Genomic DNA, 22,614 nt, shown 5'->3' with positions numbered 1-22,614 from the left:
GATACGGTACTGGTTACAAATAGTAACTGTTGTTTAAATACGGTAGACGTAGTTTGCATAACGGTTTTCATATGATGAAAGAGCCACTAACCTCATTTCTTATATGACTGGTTATCGTTCGAAAAGGGTATTTGACGTGTTATTCTTCTTCATTCTCTTTCACATTGTTTTCTATTTTTCGGTCTGTGCACATAGAGGGCATCTGCTCTTCCTTGATTTAAATTCTTTATCTTCATGGCCAGAAGCCTCATCTGTCAGCAGAATGCCTTCTTAACATCATATAGGAAGTTGTACACAGTACGCTTCTGTTATATCTATTGAGTGAAATGGAAATTCGATTGCACAATTTGCATAAACGAGTGTGAGAAATTCCCCAAAATCAACACAAGACTGGCGGTTGTATCAGTCTATCCAACACATGGATTCGATAAGGGAGTCGCTAACTTTAATGTTTTACGAATTCGACTTGCTGCATCTACATCTACATCTGCATCTACATGACTACTCTGCAATTCACATTTAAGTGCTTGGCAGAGGGTTCATCGAACCACAATCATACTATCTCTCTACTATTCCACTCCCGAACAGCGAGCGGGAAAAACGAACACCTAAACCTTTCTGTTCGAGCTCTGATTTCTCTTATTTTATTTTGATGATCATTCCTACCTATGTAGGTTGGGCTCAACAAAATATTTTCGCATTCGGAAGAGAAAGTTGGTGACTGAAATTTCGTAAAAAGGTCTCGCCGCGACGAAAAACGTCTATGCTGTAATGACTTCCATCCCAACTCGTGTATCATATCTGCCACACTCTCTCCCCTATAACGCGATAATACAAAACGAGCTGCCCTTTTTTGCACCCTTTCGATGTCCTCCGTCAATCGCACCTGGTAAGGATCCCACACCGCGCAGCAATATTCTAACATAGGACGAACGAGTGTAGTGTAAGCTGTCTCTTTAGTGGACTTGTTGCATCTTCTAAGTGTCCTGCCAATGAAACGCAACCTTTGGCTCGCCTTCCCGACAATATTATCTATGTGGTCCTTCCAACTGAAGTTGTTCGTAATTTTAACACCCAGGTACTTAGTTGAATTGACAGCCTTGAGAATTGTACTATTTATCGAGTAATCGAATTCCAACGGATTTCTTTTGGAACTCGTGTGGATCATCTCACACTTTTAGTTATTTAGCGTCAACTGCCACCTGACACACCATACAGCAATCTTTTCTAAAACGCTTTGCAGCTGATACTGGTCTTCGGATGACCTTACTAGACGGTAAATTACAACATCATCTGCGAACAGTCTAAGAGAACTGCTCAGATTGTCACCCAGGTCATTTATATAGATCAGGAACAGTAGAGGTCCCAGGACGCTTCCCTGGGGAACACCTGATATCACTTCAGTTTTACTCGATGATTTGCCGTCTATTACTACGAACTGCGACCTTCCTGACAGGAAATCACGAATCCAGTCGCACAACTGAGACGATACCCCATAGCTCCACAGCTTGATTAGAATTCGCTTGTGAGGAACGGTGTCAAAAGCTTTCCGGAAATCTAGAAATACGGAATCAACTTGAGATCCCCTGTCGATAGCGGCCATTACTTCGTGCGAATAAAGAGCTAGCTGCGTTACACAAGAGCGATGTTTTCTGAAGCCATGCTGATTACGTGTCAATAGATCGTTCCGTTCGAGGTAATTCATAATGTTTGAATACAGTATATGCTCCAAAACCCTACTGCAAACCGACGTCAATGATATAGGTCTGTAGTTAAATGGATTACTCCTACTACCCTTCTTGAACACTGGTGCGACCTGCGCAATTTTCCAATCTGTAGGTACAGATCTATCGGTGAGCGAGCGGTTGTATATGAGTGCTAAGTAGGGAGCTATAGTATCAGCGTAATCTGAAAGGAACCTAATCGGTATACAATCTGGACCTGAAGACTTGCCCGTATCAAGCGATTTGAGTTGTTTCGCAACCCCTAAGGTATCTACTTCTAAGAAACTCATGCTAGCAGATGTTCGTGTTTTAAATTCTGGAATATTCCATTCGTCTTCCCTGGTGAAGGAATTTCGGAAAACTGCGTTCAATAACTCCGCTTTAGCGGCACAGTCGTCGATAACAGTACCATCGGCACTGCGCAGCGAAGGTATTGACTGCGTCTTGCCGCTTGTGTACTTTACATACGACCAGAATTTCTTCGGATTTTCTACCAAATTTCGAGACAATGTTTCGTTGTGGAACCTATTAAAGGCATCTCGCATCGAAGTACGTGCCAAATTTCGCGCGTCTGTAAATTTTAGCCCATCTTCGGGATTTCGCGTTCTTCTGAACTTCGCATGCTTTTTCCGTTGCCTCTGCAACAGCGTTCGGACCTTTTTAGTGTACCACGGGGGATCCGTTCCATCTCTTACCAATTTATGAGGTATGAATCTCTCAATTGCTGTTGCTACTATATCTTTGGATTTGAGCCACATCTCGTCTACATTCGCATAGTCAGTTCGGAAGGAATGGAAATTGTCTTTTAGGAAGGTTTCTAGTGGCACTTTATCCGCTTTTTTAAATAAAATTATTTTGCGTTTGTTTCTGATGGATTTGCATCAGCAACCATAAAAATGTTGGGTATTATTGAAAAGAGACTGATGGAAAGATAAATAGATAGAGAACTGTTTTCACCATACAGTATAATCCAAAACTAATAATAGAATCAAGAGAAGTATTCATGTCGAAAGATATTGTAGTAGGACTCAGACACTGAACTCTCTGCTTTACTACCGTACATGTAACTGCCAGTTTACAGTGCAAGTTATTTCTCTGTTTCAGACTGGTGGTGTGCTGACGATGCCAGTGCCTGCCAGCTACAATGACGTGACAACACTGAAGGAGGTGCGTGACCATGTGGGGCTCGTCTGGTATGACCGGAGCTTCTTCGTGCCACGATACTGGAAGCACAGAGACACACGTGTCTGGCTGCGCTTTGGCAGTGTCTGCTACTCTGCTGAAGTGGTCAGTAACCTGATTTGTGAATTTAACCATTCCAAATGCTTTCTCGCCTAGTGCTGCAGACAGAAAATTTGGCCAAAAGTACCCAACGTTGGCTGTTCTTATCTAGGCTACCTGGAGACATTTTGTGGGTCTGTGCTTTGAGAATGGTGAGCCACCCAGCTTGAGTCATTATACCAAAATGTCACTTTCACCTATGGCTATTCACGCCTTGTGTTACAAATGCCATGTCCTGCATCGCCAAACAAATTAGTTTACTGACTGAAGAAAGGCAAGTGCCTACCACCACCAGATAAATGAGCACCCTGGAACAAAGTGAAGTGAAATTCAAGTTAGACCACCACTTTGTTTTTACCTATCTGCCTTTGTGAATCACTGATTTTCCTACAGAGGTGTAGGCCTACCACTAGTCCAAAATTTTTAGTTCATATTTTTTCAGTCTGATTGATGCCAATGTGTCATACACTTTCAATAAATTAGAAAATTATCAATTGGAAAGTTTATTCCCATACCAGAACTCTATTTCCACCCCTTTGCCCTGGCAATGATCACACCTAATGTCGAAAGGATGTTATACAGTGCTGTATGATAGAAATGTAAAGGTGCCAGTCATGCAGATAATTTATTATGCCCTCCATGAACGAATTTCTCATACTGCCATCTTTGGTAGTATGTCATTTATGGTCATTAGTAAAACAACCAATAGATGACAAGATATTAGGTATCGAGGTCTCTTGCAAGAGTCTATATGCTCGCAGCTTGCTCTGGCAGTACAGTAGAGTGGGTAGCAATCTGTCATTCAGTTAACAGTGGAGGAAGAGACAAGTACTTTGGGGCAAGTGTTCATTAGCAGTCAGTGAAAAAATCTCTCTTCAGAAGACAACTTCTTAAATCAAAGGCTTCATCAGCCGGAATTGTAGAGTTCCATGGACCAATGTGAGTGGACTACTAACAACAAATTGCCTGGACAGTGATCATGTCAGGTTACATCACCTTCCAGGAGAATTGCTGCTTGACATTTGCACTGCAAAACATGCACAGCCAGAATTCTACTGTGGGGACATTCACCTCAGTTCCTATGAGAGCTAAAGTTGTTATACCATGCATCTACTTGGCTGAAAATTACTTTTACAGTGTTACTGACCTCTGACTGATCTCACCATTTTCTATGACACAAGCAAAAATATATAACAATATTGTTTTCTTGAGTCTGGAGATGGCTAGTTGACGATTTGGATTCGTTATAGAGCCTACTGAACTGATTGGACTTGCTTGATGCTTATAAACCATTATATAATAATGTACATGTATACTGTAAGATGTGCATGATTATCTAGTTTAGTTTAACTCCAAACAGTGGATGTCCAGGATAGAATAACAACAATGTGAAAATGATAGACGGCCTCACCACGTATAGCAGGTGTTCAGTAGAAAACTGACACAATGGAAAAGACTGCTAGATATAATTCAGCTCTTGGACTAAGACGTTCATAAGAAGTAGACAACAAAACTCACATACATTAACATAAGCAAAACTCTCAGAGACACATGGCCACTATCATCTCCAGACATTAGAGCCTGACTACAACTGGATCTGAGGTGAACAGTGATCTTTGTCAGTGTGAGTAGTAGAGGGGGTGTAGTGCAGACAGAGGGAGGGACAGCAGAGTAGGAATAGGCTAAGACACTAGTGCTGCCCGTGGGAGTGTGCAGTGACATAGCGGTTACAGGGTAGTGGCCTCTTTGGTGCAGCACTTGGTGAAAGTGGTTTGTGGGTAAGAGGAGAGGGCCAAAGGCCATACGGCCTAGTCACTCATGGTCACTGCATGAGTAGTTATGTGCAGTCCCTCTCCAAACATGCCAAGGGTCTCACGGAGGTCACCTCAAACCAAAATTACCCTCCCCATCTTGTTCAGAAATAGATCTCTTTTGCCCTGTCTCCACAGCAACCCATGAGCATGCCCTCCATATCAGGATGCAAAGGAGCACCCCTCTCATTACTCAGTACCAGCCAGGACTGGGCAACTAAATCACATTCTCCGTCTTGGTTTTCATTACCCCTCATCATGCCCTAAAATGAGAAATATCTTCCCCACTATCCTCTCCACCCCTCCAACAGTGATATTCCATCATGCAATATCCTTGTATGTCCCTATTGCACCTCTACTCCCAACCCATTGCCTGATTTCTCAAACCCTGCTATTGAGCTAAATTCAAGACCTGTCCCATACATCCACCCTTTACTCCTAATCCCATCCTATCAAAGCTGTGTCCTACCCCATACCAAATCAAAGGCAGGACCACCTGAGAAAGCCACCATGTGGTCTACCAACTTAGCTGCAACCACTGTGCTGCATTTTATGTGACCATTATAACAAGCTCTATGTCCATGTGAGCAGCCACAGCAAACTCTGTCCAAGAGACAGTTGGACCAAACAGTTGCTGATCATGACATCCAATACAATGTGCTTCACTTTAGTGACAGTTCCACAGCCTGTGCCATCTGAATTTTTCCCACTGTCACCAGCTTTACTGAACTGCACAGGTGGGAACTCTTCGTGTGACATATCCTTCATTCCTGTAACTCCCTTGGGCTCCGTCTTCACTAATCCCTGTCTGCCTCCTGTTTATTCCCTTCGCTGTACCTACTCCAGCCCTCCATGTGCCCCCTATGCTCCCAGCAGAAGTGCATAGCCTTTTACTTTTCGTTCTCTACTTCTTCATCTCCTCTGTAACCCCACTAAAGATCACAGTTTGTCTCTGATGCACTCACAGTCAGGTCTTAGCACACAAAGATGACAGCAGCCATGTGTGTGAGAACTGTATTTGTGTGAATGTGACTGAGTTTTGATGTCTATCTGATGAAGGACTTCATCTGATAGCTGCTTAATATCTAGCAGTCTTCTTCATTCAGCTTGTCTGTCACACAGCACCACCTCCATGTGGTGAGTAGCGATCTGTATTGTTCATATTGTTGCTAGTCTACCTCCAGTAACATGAGGAGGACAATTTCAATTGATTCAATTATGAACTGCAGTTTTTTATGCTGAAGATGGACCTATGGTCTATAAGCCTGGTCATTACAGTTTTCAGGCTGATTTATTTTATATGTAAAATGGTCTAAAAGGAAACTGACACTAATAACATGTTCTTGCATTGAGAATGATTTATATTGTTGAAAGTTTGAAAGTTCTTGTGTTATCGCTTCAGCCAGCAGGAAAGGGACTATAAGGATAGAAATTGTTAAGTTTTTACAGTAAACTATGTTTTGAAATATTAAAATGAGCAATTAGTGCAGATAACTGATTTAGTGTTCGGTGTCACAGTGTGTAGTTATTGTTCCAATGTTATATTGAAACTGTGAGGCCCAATAAAGATATGATATTATTTAACTGTGTTGTGCCACTGAGATTCTTAGTGATTGTGTCATTACTGAAACGTTGTGAATATGTGGGAAGTTCGGTACAACTCTAGCTGTTTCTAAACTTAGTTTAAATATTAATAAATTCTAAATCATAATGTGTAATTCTTGAATCATAACCTGTTAATTGTGATTATGAATGTCAATTTTCCCTGACTGAATCTTGGGCATTTGTTTGTATTAAAGTGCACCACAACATGTGCAAAATATGTATGGCATTTTACTTAACTTTTTGGCTTCACCCTCCTGCTTTGTACAACAGAGCTCAGAGGTGAAGGTTGTGTGGTGACATTCATAGATTCAGCCTCTTTCCAGATCTTTAGTTACTGTTGCTCTAAAAGATGTTGATTCCTCTCAACACAATGCCTAAATTAGGATGGTTGTTTTACAATGCAGCTTACATATGAAATAGGCTCACTGTATCTATGCCACACTGAAAACTGTCAATCTATATTATGTTCCGAATCTGCAAGTGAAAATAGTGTGCTGCTCATTATAAGTTAAACATAAATGTTAGTATCATCAGAGCATAAAATCTTCCTTACATAATAAAGAATATATTCTGTTTTTCTTCTCCAAAAATATTAGTTTAAATAGAATTTATTGACAGCCAATGCGTTGGAATAATTCTGATGCTGAGCTGGACTGATTTGTCGTAACCACAGGTAATGCATCTAACATGTCCTCACTTAGCCATGAGCCCAGATATTCTTAATTATAAGTGTAGTAATTTTTCTGCATGTTGCTTAGTGTGGCTGCTGCATGACAATTCATAATGCGACTTTGTAATAAAATGATACATAGCCATTCTTGTACTAGTTTCATGTTATTTATAATGCTTGTTAGGAGTGGTATCCCATCCATCTGATGACAAACTGTTAGAATTTTGGTAACAATATGAACAATCATTTAGTGAAATTAACAGTGAGGCACTATTGTGACTGATTTAAGGGAAAAACAGTAAATAATTGCTGTATGCTGTTCCAAAGGTTTGCTATAGGTTTGTTCCAAACAAGGGCAGTGCAAGTTGTTCACTAAACAACCATTAGCAAGACTGTGAGTTCTAAAACCTAACTGTTTGAGATTTTTCTCTATGAAATAACACTCGTCTACATTATGTAAACAATTTAGAAGCAATGAAGACTACTCACCAAATAGTGGAAGTGTTGAGTCACTGACAGCCACAAGATTGCATTCTTTAGAATGAAAACTTTGCTAACTTTCAGATGATTCCTTTGATCACACACAATGTCATACAACTGCCTCCCTCCCCCTTCACACACACGTAAACAGCTACATTGTACAAGCTGAAGAAACAATGTTGGAACTGCTGTTCAACAGGTATACTTGGGGGAGGGGTTGTGTCAGGTGTGGTGCCTATAGGATGAAGAAGTGGGGAGCTGGAGGAGGAGATGTGGAAAGGTAGTGGATGGCTCAGAGGGGAAAAAATGTGTAACAGATAAAAATGTGTGAGGCAGAAGCAGCACATGCTTGGGATATGAATACTGAAGACAGTCAGCTGGTGGAGTGGATTGGGAAGGAGTGATAGTATAGAAGAAAGGGCAGCTGTTGGGTAGAGAGTGTGGGTGTAGTGGGTCATTGAAGACTGAGGAGAGGAAGGCTGTGTGAATGGACAATATGTTGCAAGGACAACTCTCATCTGCGTAGCTCAGAGGCTGGTGTTGGGCAGAAGGCTCAAAGTGGTGCAGATTATGAAGCAGCCAATGAACTGAAGCATGTTGTGTTCTGCTACTAAGTGGTGAGCTCTACTCTTGAACACAGTTTGACAATGGCCATTCATTCTGGTGGCAGCTGGGTGCTGATAATGCCTAGATAAAATACCATGTGAAAGCAGCCGTACCATTTACCAGATCTACTACAATTTCTACATAGGATTATGTGTGCAAGTGACCACAAACCAGCCGTTAATTAGAATGAATAGTCACAGCCAAACTGTGTCCAAGAGCAGGGTTGATCACCCAATTGTTGCACACTGCTGAACACAATATGCTCAAGTTCAATGGCTGCTTCACAACTTGTGGCTCTGGGTCCTTAACCCCCGGCACCAGCTTCTCTGACCAAGGCAGCCCTCTGCTCTCATAATCCATGTGGCCTCAACAAACAAACTCAGTGTTTCTGGGGCCCATGCTTGGCATTCCTACCCCATGCATCTGCTGCCTCCCTCTGAGCTTTCAGGTAACCTTCCCCACCCCTCCTGCGTCCTACCTCTTTGTCCCTCTAGCCACTCCTCCTAACACAACACCTCATGCCCAGTCTACCAACCGAGTTGCAGCGCTGACATTACATGTTCTGCTGGCACAATGTAGCTACACATGTGTGTGTGTGTGTGTGTGTGTGTGTGTGTGTGTGTGTGTGTCTGTGGCGGGGGGGGGGGGGGGGGGTTAAAGTCATGGGTGAGTGGGTCTGGCAAGAGGTGGTAGTTGCTCCATTACTTCTAAATTATTTATGTTCTTCCGGAACTTTCTGTACCATAATGAAACTACAACAATAAACAATTCTGATCAACAAAGCTAAAATTTTCACTATTTCAGTATTTAGTTTCAATTAGCTTCAGGTCTTTCAGACATTTCTAGTTTATGGGGTCAACCATTGAGGAAACAGTTTGACACCTTATATTTCCCTTCTTTTTTTAGTGGTTGAATGGTTACAGAGTGATGGAACATGATATTGGACATCTACCATTTCAATCTGAGATCACATCGCTGCTGAATTTTGGAGCAAGCAACCGAATAACTGTTGCAGTGAACAATATACTTACCAATACAACCATTCCACAAGGTGCATTTGAAACTCTGAGAACGTAAGTGTGTAGCTTTAGGCAAAGGAACATATTAAAATTTACAGTTTCAAAACCAAGATTGTGTTTATATTGTGTTTAATGCTCTGCATGAAATTAAAATGACATTATGCCAATAACATATGAAAATATCTTCACATCATCTCACGAATTCTAAAACATCTTAATAATTAAAAGTCTGATCATGATCAACTAAAAATAACTTAAATGAGAATGTTGATCTATCATAATGGAATTGTTAAACCTTCTCTCTGGTTCTCTCCATATAGTGGGATAAATAGGCAACAAGGTCCAGTATGTTACATAGAACAGAGCTGAGATATGTTACAGGATGTTATAACTGTTCATTAAGACAATGAGTGATATGAATTTAAAGTCTGTTATATGGTGATGAGTAAATTAGTAGACTGTACACAGATTGTATGGAATGCACTACTTAATTTCATTAGCTTTAAGAATATGTCCTACCTAAAATAGCAATAATTTTGAACCTTCTTTGAGAGTATATACTATCTGGTGAAAAGTATCCAAACAGCCCTACATACTGTGGTATTGACCACTAAATGTCACAAGAGGTGGACCTGCTAGTGTAAAGGGAGGTGGGAAGTAGAATGTCGTCAGTACAGAAGCATTAAGAGAAGAATGGGTCAGTAAGGAGAGCTCAGTGACTTTGAATATGGACTACTCATTGGCTGTCACCTGAGTGACAGATATGCCAGGAACAGTTCAACCCTTCTAAAGCTGCCCACATCTACTGTTGGTGATGTGACTGTGAAATAGAAATCCAAAGGAAAAGCTGCAGCTAAACCAAGACCAGCAGCCCATATGTACTGACTGACTGAGACTGTTGAGCACTGTAGAGAGTGGTGGTAAAAACTCACATGAAATCAGCAGAAGGAATCAATTTTGAGTTCCAAAGTGCTATCAGCTATTCAGCTAACACAATTGCTATGTGTAGGAAATTAAAAAGAATGGAGTACAGTGGTTCAGCAGCTCCTCCTAAACTGCACATCCCTCTGCTAATTTGATATGATGAGTCACCCTACAACCTGTGGCAATCTGTTGGAAGGATTTTGGGTTGGCAAACGGCTGGATTATGTTACCATTAAGTGTGATGCCAACAGTGAATGCAAAGTACGTGGTATTATGATATGGTTATGATAATAGTCACTTCTACCCTATAAATATGTTTTGTACCATGTTGTTGTTGTTGTTGTTGTGCTCTTCAGTCCTGAGACTGGTTTGATACAGCTCTCCACACTACTCTATCCTGTGCAAGATTTTTCATCTCCCAGAATGTACTAGAGCCTACATCCGCCTGAATCTGCTTAGTGTATTCATCTCTTGGTCTCCCTGTATGATTTTTACCCTCCACACTGCCCTCCAATACTAAATTGGTGATCCCTTGATGCCTCAGAACATGTCCTACCAACCGATCCCTTCTTCTAATCAAGTTGTGCCACAAACTTCTCTTCTCCTCAATCCTATTCAATACCTCTTCATTAGTTATGTGATCCATCCACCTTATCTTCAGCATTCTTCTGTAGCACCACATTTCGAAAGCTTCTATTCTCTTCTTGTCCAAACTAATTATCGTCCATGTTTCACTTAAATACATGGCTACACTCCATACAAATACTTTCAGAAATGACTTCCTAACACTTAAATCTATACTCGATGTTAACAAATTTCTCTTCTTCAGAAACACTTTCCTTGCCATTGACAGTGTACATTTTATATCCTCTCTACTTCGACCATCATCAGTTATTTTGCTCCCCAAATAGCAAAACTCCTTTATTACTTTAAGTGTCTCATTTCCTAATCTAATTCCCTCAGCATCACCTGTCTTAATTCCACTACATTCCATTTTGTTGATATTCATCTTATATCCTCCATTCAAGACACTGTCCATTCCATTCAATTGCTCTTCCTAGTCCATTGCTGTCTCTGACAGAATTACAATGTCATCGGCGAACCTCAAAGTTTTTATTTCTTCTCCATGGATTTTAATACCTACTCCAAGTTTTTCTTTTGTTTCCTTTACTGCTTGCTCAATATACAGATTGAGTAACAGTGGGGAGAGGCTACAACCGTGTCTCACTCCCTTACCAACCACTGCTTCCCTTTCATGTCCCTCAACTCTTAAACCTGCAATCTGGTTTCTGTGCAAATTGTAAATAGCCTTTCGCTCCCTGTGTTTTATCCCTGCCACCTTTAGAATTTGAAAGAGAGTATTCCAGTCAACATTGTCAAAAGCTTTCTCCAAGTCTACAAATGCTAGAAACGCAGGTTTGCTTTTCTTAATCTAGCTTCTAAGATAAGTCATAGGGTTCCTATTGCCTCACATGTTCCCATAGTTCTATGGAATGCAAACTGATCTTCCCCGAGGTCAGCTTCTACCAGTTTTTTCCATTCATCTGTAAAAAATTCGCGGTAATATTTTGCAGCTGGGACTTATTGAACTGATAGTTCGGTAATTTTCACATCTGTCAACACCTGCTTTCTTTGGGATTGGAATTATTATATTCTTCTTGAAGTATGAGGGTATTTCACTTGTCTCATACATCTTGCTCATCAGATGGTAGAGTTTTGTCAGGACTGGCTCTCCCAAGGCTGTCAGTACTTCTAATTGAATGTTGTCTACTCCCGGGTCCTTGATTCGACTTACGTCTTTCAGTGCTCTATCAAACTCTTCATGCAGTATCATATCTCCCTTTTCATCTTCATCTACATCCTCTTCCCTTTCTATAACATTGCCCTCAAGTACATCACCCTTGTATAGTCCCTCTATATCCTCCTTCCACCTTTCTGCTTTCCCTTCTTCGCTTAGAACTGGGTTTCCATCTGAGCTCTTGATATTCATACAAGTGATTCTCTTTTCTCCAAAGGTCTCTTTAATTTTCCTGTAGGTAGTATCTATCTTACCCCTAGTGAGATAAGCCTCTGAAACCTTATGTTTGTCCTCTAGCCATGCCTGCTTAGTTGCACTTCCTGTTGATCTCTTTTTTGAGAGGTTTGTATTGCTTTTTGCCTGCTTCATTTACCGCATTTTTATATTTTCTCCTTTCATCAATTAAATTCAGTATTTCTTCTGTCACCCAAGGTTTTTTACTAGCCCTCGTCTTTTTACCTACTTGATCCTCTCCTGCCTTCCCTCAAAGCTACCCATTCTTCTTCTACTGTATTTCTTTCCCCCATTCTTGTCAATTGTTCCCTTATACTCTCCCTCAAACACTGTACAACCTCTGGTTCTTCCAGTTTATCCAGGTCCCATCTCCTTAAATTCCCACCTTTTTGCAGTTTCTTCAGTTTTAATCTACAGTTCATAACCAATAGATTGTGGTCGGAGTCCAGATCTGCCCCTGGGAATGGCTTACAGTTTAAAACCTGGTTCCTAAATCTCTGTCTTACCATTATATAATCTATCTGAAACCGTCAGTATCTCCAGGCTTCTTCCATGTATACAGCCTCCTTTTATGATTCTTTGCTGGGAAGGGTAAACTGGCTGGGGTAATAGCAGGAAATTTAAGGGGGGGAGGCACTGCCATGAATAGTAAAATACTAGTGGTTACTGATGTTGGAGCAGAACCTTTATTAGGATAGGTAAAACATAAAAATGTCAAGTTCTACGAGAGGTCAGGATTGAAGCAAATCTTCAGTTTAGGAAAGAAATTAAACAGCACAATTCTAGCACATTGGATCACCAATCACAGCTGTCACTTATAAATTTTCACCAATCACCAAAAATTTTATCTCCACCAAGCTGTATCTCAGTCCTAGGTAATTGCATTAATGAATTAAAGTCACCCAACCCAGTTGACATAATCTGCCTCTCTGAACACCATGTGACCACTGGTATAGGAACTAGGCCCTAACACAATGAGAAACTCAGGCAGGAGAGTACTGCAAATGTTAGAATAAGGAAAGGTTCTCATAAAAGTATATTTAAAAATAATGTAAGTATATTTCATCAAAATATTGGGAGTTTAAAGAATAAAATAGATGAGCTTCTGATTTGTTTAGAAGATTTAGGAGCTGAGGATGAAATAAATATACTACGTCTGTCTGAGCATCACATTGTTACTGATATGGATAAGGTAAATGTAAGTGGATATAAGCTCTCTGCACATGTAATTAGAGGAAATATGGAGAAAGGAGAAGTTGCCATGTATGTCAAAAGTTATCATTGTGCAAAAAGTATAGAAACAAATATGTTTTGTGTAGAGAAACATATAGAAGCATGTTCCTGTGAGCTTAAATGAAATAAAGGCACATTTATAATTGTAACTGTATATAGGTCCCTATCGGGAAATTTTCATCTATTTCTGAAAAATGTGGACTACTTGTTGTGCTATCTGTCAGACAGGGGGAAGCAAATTATTATTTGTGGATACTTCAATGTAGATTCTCTGAAAGAGGGTAATAGGAAAAATGACCTAGGAGTATTACTCGGTTCTTTCAATTTGACACCCGTTATTGATTTTCCTACTCCGTTGGTAAAGGATAGCAGCTCACTGATTGATAACTTCTTTATAGGCCAGGATAAGTTTAACCAGATAAATGCTCAGGCTCTTGAAAGTGGTCTTTCTGATCATGGTGCACAGCTAGTTACAATATATGACATAGCTCCATTCAGCAGTACTAAACAGTCCTCCAAAGTAGTACGTGCAGTCAATGATTTAACAATTGCCAATTTCAGGGAAAGCCTACAGCAGTTAGACTGGGATAAGGTGTACTGTGAACTTGATGCCAATTTAAAATATAATTTATTTCATGACACTTTTGTAAATGCATTTGAAAACTGCTTCCCCAAGAAAATAGTTAAATATACTCGTAAAAAACCAAACCATGCAAAAAACCATGGCTTACTAAGGGTATAAAAATATATTATAACCGGAAAGGGAAAATGTATCTGACAGCAAGAAAGAGTAGTGACCCAGAATCTATCAAACATTATAAAAACTACTGTGGTGTATTAAGAAAAGTTATTAAAAACCCAGAACTATGCGTATCATGTCTGAAATCAGCAACTTTGATAATAAAATTAAAACAATTTGGAATATTATTAAAAGAGAAACAGGTCAACCAAGAGCACAGGAAGACAGTATTACCATCAAATTGAATGAAAACTTTATGAACAAAAAGTCAGAAGTTGAAAATAGTTTTAATAATCATTTTCTAAATGTTGTGGATATAGTAGGATCCAGCTGTTCATTAGAAGATGGTAGGCTTTTAATGGAAGAGGCCCTACCTATGCAATTTGATACAAATGAAATCTCACCCACTTCTCCCTCTGAAATTAGTAAAATAATAAACTTACTTAAAAGCAAAAACTCACATGGAATTGATGGCATTTCCAGCAAAATACTAAAAGCTTGTTCTCAACAGATTCTCAGCCACTTGTGTAATAGCTCTCTGGAACAGGGCATTTTCCCTGATAGACTGAAATATGTTATTGTTATATCTTTGCATAAAAAAAGGGGATAGATCTGATGTCAACAGTTACTGTCCAATCTCCCTTCTAACAGCTTTATCCAAAAATTTTGAGAAAGTGATGTACTCAAGAGTAGCTTCACATATGTGTAAAAATGAAGTACTAACAAAATGTCAGTTTGGTTTCCAGAAAGGTTTTTCAACAGAAAATGCCATATATGCTTTCACCAATCAAATTTTGAATGACCTGAATAACCAAACACCACCCATTGGGATTTTCTGTGATCTCTCCAAGGCTTTTGATTGTGTAAATCATGAAATTCTGCTAGACATGCTCAAGTATTGTGGCATGAATGGGACAGTGCACAAATGGTTTAATTCGTACCTAACTGGTTGAGTGCAGAAAGTTGAAATAAGCAGTTCTTATAATATGCAAAGATCAGCACATTCCTAAAACTGGGGAATTATCAAGAATGGGGTTCCACAAGGGCCGGTCTTGGGTCTTTTGTTGTTCTTAATATATGTTAATAACTGCCATTCTATATTCATGAAGAGGCAAAGTTAGTTCTCTTTGCTGATGCTATAAGTATAGTAATCACACCTGACAAACAAGAATTAACTGATGAAATTGTCAATAATGTCTTTCAGAAAATTACTAAGTGGTTCCTTGTAAATGGACTCTCACTGAATTTTGATAAGACACAGTACACACAGTTCCATACAGTAAATGGTATGACGCCATTAAAAAATATAGACCTTAATCAGAAGCATATAGCTAAGGTAGAATATTCAAAAATTTTAGGCATGTCCATTGATGAGAGATTAAATTGGAAGAAACACATTATGATCTGCTGAAACGTTTGAGTTCAGCTACTTATGCAATAAGGGTCATTACAAATTTTGGTGATAAACATCTTAGTAAATTAGTTTACTACGCCTATTTTCACTCATTGCCTGCATATGGCATCATATTTTGGGGTAATTCATCACTGAGGAATAAAGTATTTATTGCACAAAAGTGTGTAATCAGAATAATAGCTGGAGTCCACCCAAGATCATCCTGCAGACATTTGTTTAAGGATCTAGGGATATTCACAGTAGCTTCTCAGTATATATACTCTCTCATGAAATTTCTTATTAACAACCAAACCCAATCCAAAAGTAATAGCAGTGTGCATAACTACAATACTAGGAGAAAGGTTGATTTTCACTATTCAAGATTAAATCTAACTTTGGCACAGAAAAGGGTGAATTGTCTGCCACTAAAGTCACTTACTAAATAGTATCAAAAGTCTGACAGGTGACCAACAAGCATTTATGAAGAAATTAAAAGAATTTCTGAATGACAACTCCTTCTACTCCATAGAGGAATTTTTACATATAAATTAAGAAAAAAAGAAAAAAACCAAACAAAAAACATTATTAAAAATTATTAAAAAAATAAAAAGTTGTTCTATTAACTTAATTATGTTGTTAAATTAACTTAATTATGTCATGTATAGCAAAATTTGACTCATTCCACATCATTACGAAATATCGTATTCATGATCCATGGAACTAGTATTAATCTAATCTAATCTAATCTAATCTTGAAGCAAGTGTTAGCTATGATTAAGTTGTGCTCTGTGCAAAATTCTACCAGGCGGCTTCCTCTTTCATTTCTTACCCCCAATCCATATTCACCTACTACGTTTCCTTCTCTTCCTTTTCCTACTATCGAATTCCAGTCACGCATGACTATTAAATTTTCGTCTCCCTTCACTATCTGAATAATTTCTTTTATCTCATCATACATTTCTTTAATTTCTTTGTCATCTGCAGAGCTAGTTGACATATAGACTTGTACTACTGTCATAGGCAAGGGCTTAATTTCTATCTTGGCCACAATAATGCATTCACTATGTTGTGTGTAGTAGCTTACCCGAACTCCTGTTTTTTATTCATTATTAAACCTACTCCTGCATTACCACTATTTGATTTTGTATTTATAACCCTGTATTCACCTAACCAAAAGTCTTGTGCCTGCAGCCACCGAATTTCGCTAATTCCCACTATATCTAACTTTAACGTATCCATTTCCCTTTTTAAATTTTCTAATCTACCTGCCATTAGTTTTGTACCATATGTGATGTCATATTCAAATGCTATCCTGGTTTCACATTTGGAAATTAGTTTTTCTTCTCTCACATAACATGGTTATTGATGTACCAATTACATGTTATATCAGAAAAACAGTGTGTTTTTATGTACTTACTTCGATGCCTGACATACAGTTCGACACTGAAACTGCATAGTAGTCTGCTTCAGAACCAGATACCGCTCTGTGCAGTTTTGGAATAATTGCTTCGATATCATTATAAGCACAAGCACTGGCCATGTGACTCATTTGAGTGTTTTTGTTTATTCCACCTGTAGATTCACTGTGACTCATTGTAATGAAGAACTTGAAATTAGGTGCCATTGTTGCACAATACTTCAACATAAGTAACCACTACAGAAATATTTCTGTTTCCTTTAATATCCAAAAATCTTCTGCTCATTAGCTTGTAAGCATCAGACATGGTGAACTTACTGCAAAATAAAATAAGAAACTAAATTTTAATCTCCTTATGTGGAGAGTAAATAGAAGGTAGTAGTTACAATAAAGACTAAATATATGTAAAATACTTTCATGTACTATCTCTACATTATGTAATAATCATTAATTATGAAAAAAATATATTTTCTGTGTTTAACATTACACGTAACTGGAATACAATATTTGTTTTGAAATTTACTAGACAAATTTAGGTTTTAAAGTTTGCTTCTCTCTGAAAGTGATTTTTTAATTGCTTGTATTATTTGAATAATCCACAAATCAGCAAAAAATTCTAGTGTCAAAAATTTTATGAATCAAGAAAAAATATGATATATGAAGCAACTTAAATATTTGATATTCAATAACAATCCAATATAGCAAGTTTACCAAGATTTACAGAACATTACAGATACTCCATGTCCTAAGCTTCCTGATGACCCGTAAATTCTCAAAAGGGTAATTACTTTTTGTAAATAAGCAAATTTCAAATTACATATTTCTCAAAATTATGTTTCATTAATATTCTGTACCAATTCAGATACCTTTCATGCCATTGCAAATGTTGTGGCAATTACCAAACTACACTAAATGCTATTTATATTTTAATTGATCTGAGTTCTATTAACTTTGAATATTTCCATATTGCAAATGTGTTTGTGATCTTAGTTCATTAAAAACTTTCTTTTATTTGCTAATCTTAAGAATACAGGCCAAATCTTATGATGTGGTGTAGGTATAAGTATTACAGATGGTATTCCAAAGTTAATTGTTCAAATTATGAGGTTTAATTGTGGACAACTGTGAAATGTTAGTAATGAACACGATCCACAGCAAAAAGATAATTGTTCAATAAATGACTAGATTCCTTAGGGAAAGACAGATACTGTTCCTAAAATATTGTAATATGCATCAATTTTTAGATAAAACACACAGAATAGTTTTACTAGTACAAAATGTGATGAATGCTTTTTCCCATTCAAAACAATCATTATGAAAATTTATTACATCTATTAATCTTACAGTAATCCCCATTCTTGATGCACTGTTTTATCTCTGCTCCATTTCAGGAAAATGGCCAAGTCCAGTTCTCCTGACTCAAGGGGTTTCCCTCCACTTAAACTGCACCTTGCTTCTCCTTAATTCTGAAGTGTATGTGTATATCAAGAGGGTTTAAGAAGCTACATTGGCACTTCCACTGGGAACATCTTCCATCCATATTGTCATTGTTGTTGTGGTCTTCAGGCCTGAGATTGGTTTGATGCAGCTCTCCATGCTACTCTACCCTGTGCTAGCTTCTTCATCTCCCAGTACCTACTGCAACCTACATCCTTCTGAATCTATTTAGTGTATTCCCATCCATACCAGCAACTTATGTCACCCTGTCTGCAGTCATCTCTGGTTGCTAGGTGTTCTTCCTCACCATACATCAGAACAAAGTAAAACACAGGTCCCTTGTTTATCTCTGAATTCTGCTACCTTTAAAATTGACAGTGCCATGATTTTGATGTGGAGTGCAACACTAAACATAGACTTTTCAGGTGCATACTGTAAAACACAAAGAACAATCATACTTTTCAATATTATTAAGTTATTACAAAAATTAAGAATGTGGGATGAACATGGGAAGGGAAATGCAATAATACTGCTACATCTCGAGCTTTTATGAAAAATTATTTAGAACATACTGGAACTCTCCCCACACCATAAGTACCACGGTGGCTTATGCTCCTAAATATCAACTACTACTCAAAATGGGGAATAATAGCCAAAACTGGCCAATAGTAGGAAGTAACAATTACAGTGGACAGCAGGTCATTCCACAAATAGCAAGTAGCCTCTTAAGATATAGTACTTGCTGCACAATAAACAAGAAGCTGCAGGCATGTGGATATTAACTGAACCATATCTCACTAGCAGAAAGAAATATCAAAAGCCAGAAAATAATTTTTTTAGGATAAAAATTGATGTAGATTAAAACTGAAGAAACTGCAAAAAGGTGGGAATTTAAGGAGATGGGACCTGGATAAACTGACTAAACCAGAGGTTGTACATAGTTTCAGGGAGACTGTAAGGGAACAAATGGCAAGAATGCGGGAAATAAATGCAGTAGAAGAAGAATGGGTAGCTTTGGGGGATGAAGTAGTGAAGGCAGAAGAGGATCAAGGAGGTAAAAAGATGTGGGCTAGCTGAAATCCTTGGGTAACAGAAGAAATATTGAATTTAATAGATGAAAGGAGAAAATATAAAAATGCAGTAAATGAAGCAAGCAAAAAGGAATACCAACGTCTCAAAAATGAGATCGACAGGAAGTGCAAAATGGCTAAGCAGGGATGACTAGAGGATAAATGTAAGGTTGTAAAGGCTTATCTCACTAGGGGTAAGATAGATACTGCCTACAGGAAAATTAAAGAGACCTTTGGAGAAAGGAGAATCACTTTTATGAATATCAAGAACTCAGATGGAAACCCAGTTCTAAGCAAAGAAGGGAAAGCAGAAAGGTGGAAGGAGTATATAGAGGGTCTATACAAGGGTGATGTACTTGAGGACAATATTATGGAAATGGAAGAGGATGTAGATGAAGATGAAATGGGAGATATGATACTGCGTGAAGAGTTTGACAGAGCACTGACAGACCTGAGTCGAAACAAGGCCCCAGGAGTAGACAACATTCCATTAGAAGTACTGACAGCCTTGGGAGAGCCAGTCCTGGCAAAACTCTATCATCTGGTGAGCAAGATGTATGAGACAGGTGAAACACTCTCAGACTTCAAGAAGAATATAATAATTCCAATCCCATAGAAAGCAGGTGCTGACAGAAATGAAAATTATCGAACTACCAGTTTAATACATTACGGCTGCAAAATACTAATGCAAATTCTTTACAGACGCATGGAAAAACTAGTAGAAGCCAACTTTGGGGAAGACCAGTTTGGATTCCATAGAAATATTGGTACACGTGAGGCAATACTGACCCTATGACTTATCTTAGAAGAAAGATTAAGGAAAGGCAAACCTACGTTTGTAGACCTAGAGAAAGCTTTTGACAATGTTGACTGGAATACTCTCTTTCAAATTCTGAAGGTGAAGGTGGCAGGGGTAAAATATAGGGAGCAAAAGGCTATTTACAATTTGTATAGAAGCCAAATGGCAGTTATAGGAGTTGAGGGGCATGAAAGGGAAGCAGTGGTTGGGAAGGGAGTGAGACAGGTTTGTAGCCTCTCCTCGATGTTATTCTATCTGTTTATTGAGCGAGACATGAAGGAAACAAAAGAAAAATTTGGAGTAGGTATTAAAATTCATGGAGAAGAAATAAAAACTTTGAGGTTCGCCAATGAAATTGTAATTCTGTCAGAGACAGCAAAGGACTTGGAAGAGCAATTGAACGGAATGGATAGTGTCTTGAAAGGAGGATATAAGATGAACATCAACAAAAGCAAAACAAGGATAATGAAATGTAGTCGAATTAAGTCGGGTGATGCTGTGGGTATAAGATTAGGAAATGAGACATTTAAAGTAATAAAAGAGTGTTGCTATTTGGGGAGCAAAATAACTGATGATGGTTGAAGTAGGGAGTATATAAAATGCAGACTGGCAATGGGAAGGAAAGAGTTTCTGAAGAAGGGAAATTTGTTAACATTGAGTATAGATTTAAGTGTCAGGAAGTCGTTTCTGAAAGTATTTGTATGGAGTGTAGCCATGTATGGAAGTGTAGCGTGGATGATAAATAGTTTAGACAAGAAGAGAATAGAAGCTTTCGAAATGTGGTGCTACAGAAGAATGCTGAAGATTAGATGGTTAGATCACATAACTAATGAGGAGGTATTGAATAGAATTGGAGAGAAGCGAAGTTTGTGGCACAACTTGACTAGAAGAAGGGATCGGTTGGTAGTACATGTTCTGAGGCATCAAGGGATCACTAATTTAGTATTGGAGGGCAGCATGGAGGGTAAAAATCGTAGAGGGAGACCAAGAGCTGATTACACCAAGCAGATTCAGAAGGATTTAGGTTGCAGTAGGTACCCAGAGATAAAGAAGCTTGCACAGGATAGAGTAGCATGGAGAGCTGCATCAAACCAGTCTCTGGACTGAAGGCCACAACAACAACATAAAAATTGATGGAAATTTAATATGTAATACCGACAACATACTCACTGAATGCTACCAGGCTGATAGTCAGTGTTCAAATGCTTGTGTGCTTTTGTTTAAAATTTTATAGTTAGGGGAAGGTGGGGTAAAGTGGCCACTCTAAATGAAATTGAATTTTTGTGAAACCATGACTATTAACAGAAGCTTGGGGCATATATATCTTGAATCTACATACTGTAAGGTATCACACCAAATATTTATAGCTAAGGTAAGTCTACATTTTATATGGTATGTAAATGTTTTTCTGAATGCTTACATAGTGACCACTTACCTACTTACTTACTTACTTACTCGTTCCGCATCACAGAGGCATAATTTACAATATTCTTATCACTATATACTAAAATAGAAAACAATATAATTCTACACTATATTAGATATGTTTTTGAGCCACTCTTTGGCTGAGTCACTGAGTCTATGTATGTCCATGAGTTCACCACCATAGTCATACACTTTGCACACGAGTAGATGGTCCATTGTCTGTATTTCACCGCACTCACATACAGTGCTGTCTGCCAGGCCCCACTTGTTCATCAGGTGTTGACATCTCCCAACACTCATTCTGACCCGGTTTAGAGCTGTCCACACTCTTCTTGGTAGGTTGAAGCCATCAATGTTCTTTTTCGGATCGTGTACTAAATTTTTGTTCTTAAATTCACTTGCCAACTATACTTCATTCCAGGCCGTTCTCGGCACAAAGGCTTGTAGTTCTTCACCAATTTTCCAAAAAGGTGATCTGGATTTAAGCCTGTTTGTCGGTGTCAGATCTTGGTGGATAGGGAGGTCCAGGTTGTCTATAATTTTCCTGTAGGTTTTTAGGGCTAGCTGTGATCGCCTGATTTCTGGAGGCTCTATGTCCGCTAGTACAGGAAGCCATGCACAGGGGGTGGCCCTGAGTGTTCCCAAGATTATTCCCATTGTCTCTCTCAGCTGGACATCCACTTTAGATACGTGTGCACTTCTCCTCCAGACTGGTGAACAGTATTCAGCTACACTGTAGACAAGGCGTAATGCTGAAGTTCTCAAAGTGCTCGCTCCACATCCCCATGTTGTTCCAGCCAGTTTCGAAAGGATAGCATTGCGGGATTTTAGTTTTTGCTTTGTGTCTTCGAGGTGTGAGATGTACGTTAGGTTCCGATCTAGTTTCACTCCCAAATATTTAGGCTTATCCTCATGTCTTATGTTTAGGCCATTCGAAAAGATCTGTAAT

The 22,614-nt window shown here is 38.7% G+C and overlaps 1 protein-coding gene across 3 annotated transcripts in view; it reads left to right on the top strand.

The window, feature by feature from the left end:
* The window catches only part of LOC126272386 (beta-glucuronidase-like), a 196,859-nt gene that overhangs the window by 106,753 nt on the left and 67,492 nt on the right, over positions 1-22,614 (top strand). For all 3 annotated transcript variants that reach the window (XM_049975224.1, XM_049975216.1, XM_049975208.1), the window contains exons 3-4: positions 2,829-3,011; positions 9,084-9,250. In XM_049975224.1, the coding sequence (XP_049831181.1) occupies positions 2,829-3,011; positions 9,084-9,250 (350 nt within the window). The remainder of the gene's footprint in view (positions 1-2,828; positions 3,012-9,083; positions 9,251-22,614) is intronic.

Source organism: Schistocerca gregaria, chromosome 1 (genome assembly GCF_023897955.1).
Source record: "Schistocerca gregaria isolate iqSchGreg1 chromosome 1, iqSchGreg1.2, whole genome shotgun sequence".
NCBI classification, from domain to species: domain Eukaryota; kingdom Metazoa; phylum Arthropoda; class Insecta; order Orthoptera; family Acrididae; genus Schistocerca; species Schistocerca gregaria.
Note: the sequence above shows the minus strand (reverse complement) of the source record. Positions and strands in the feature narration are given on the sequence as shown.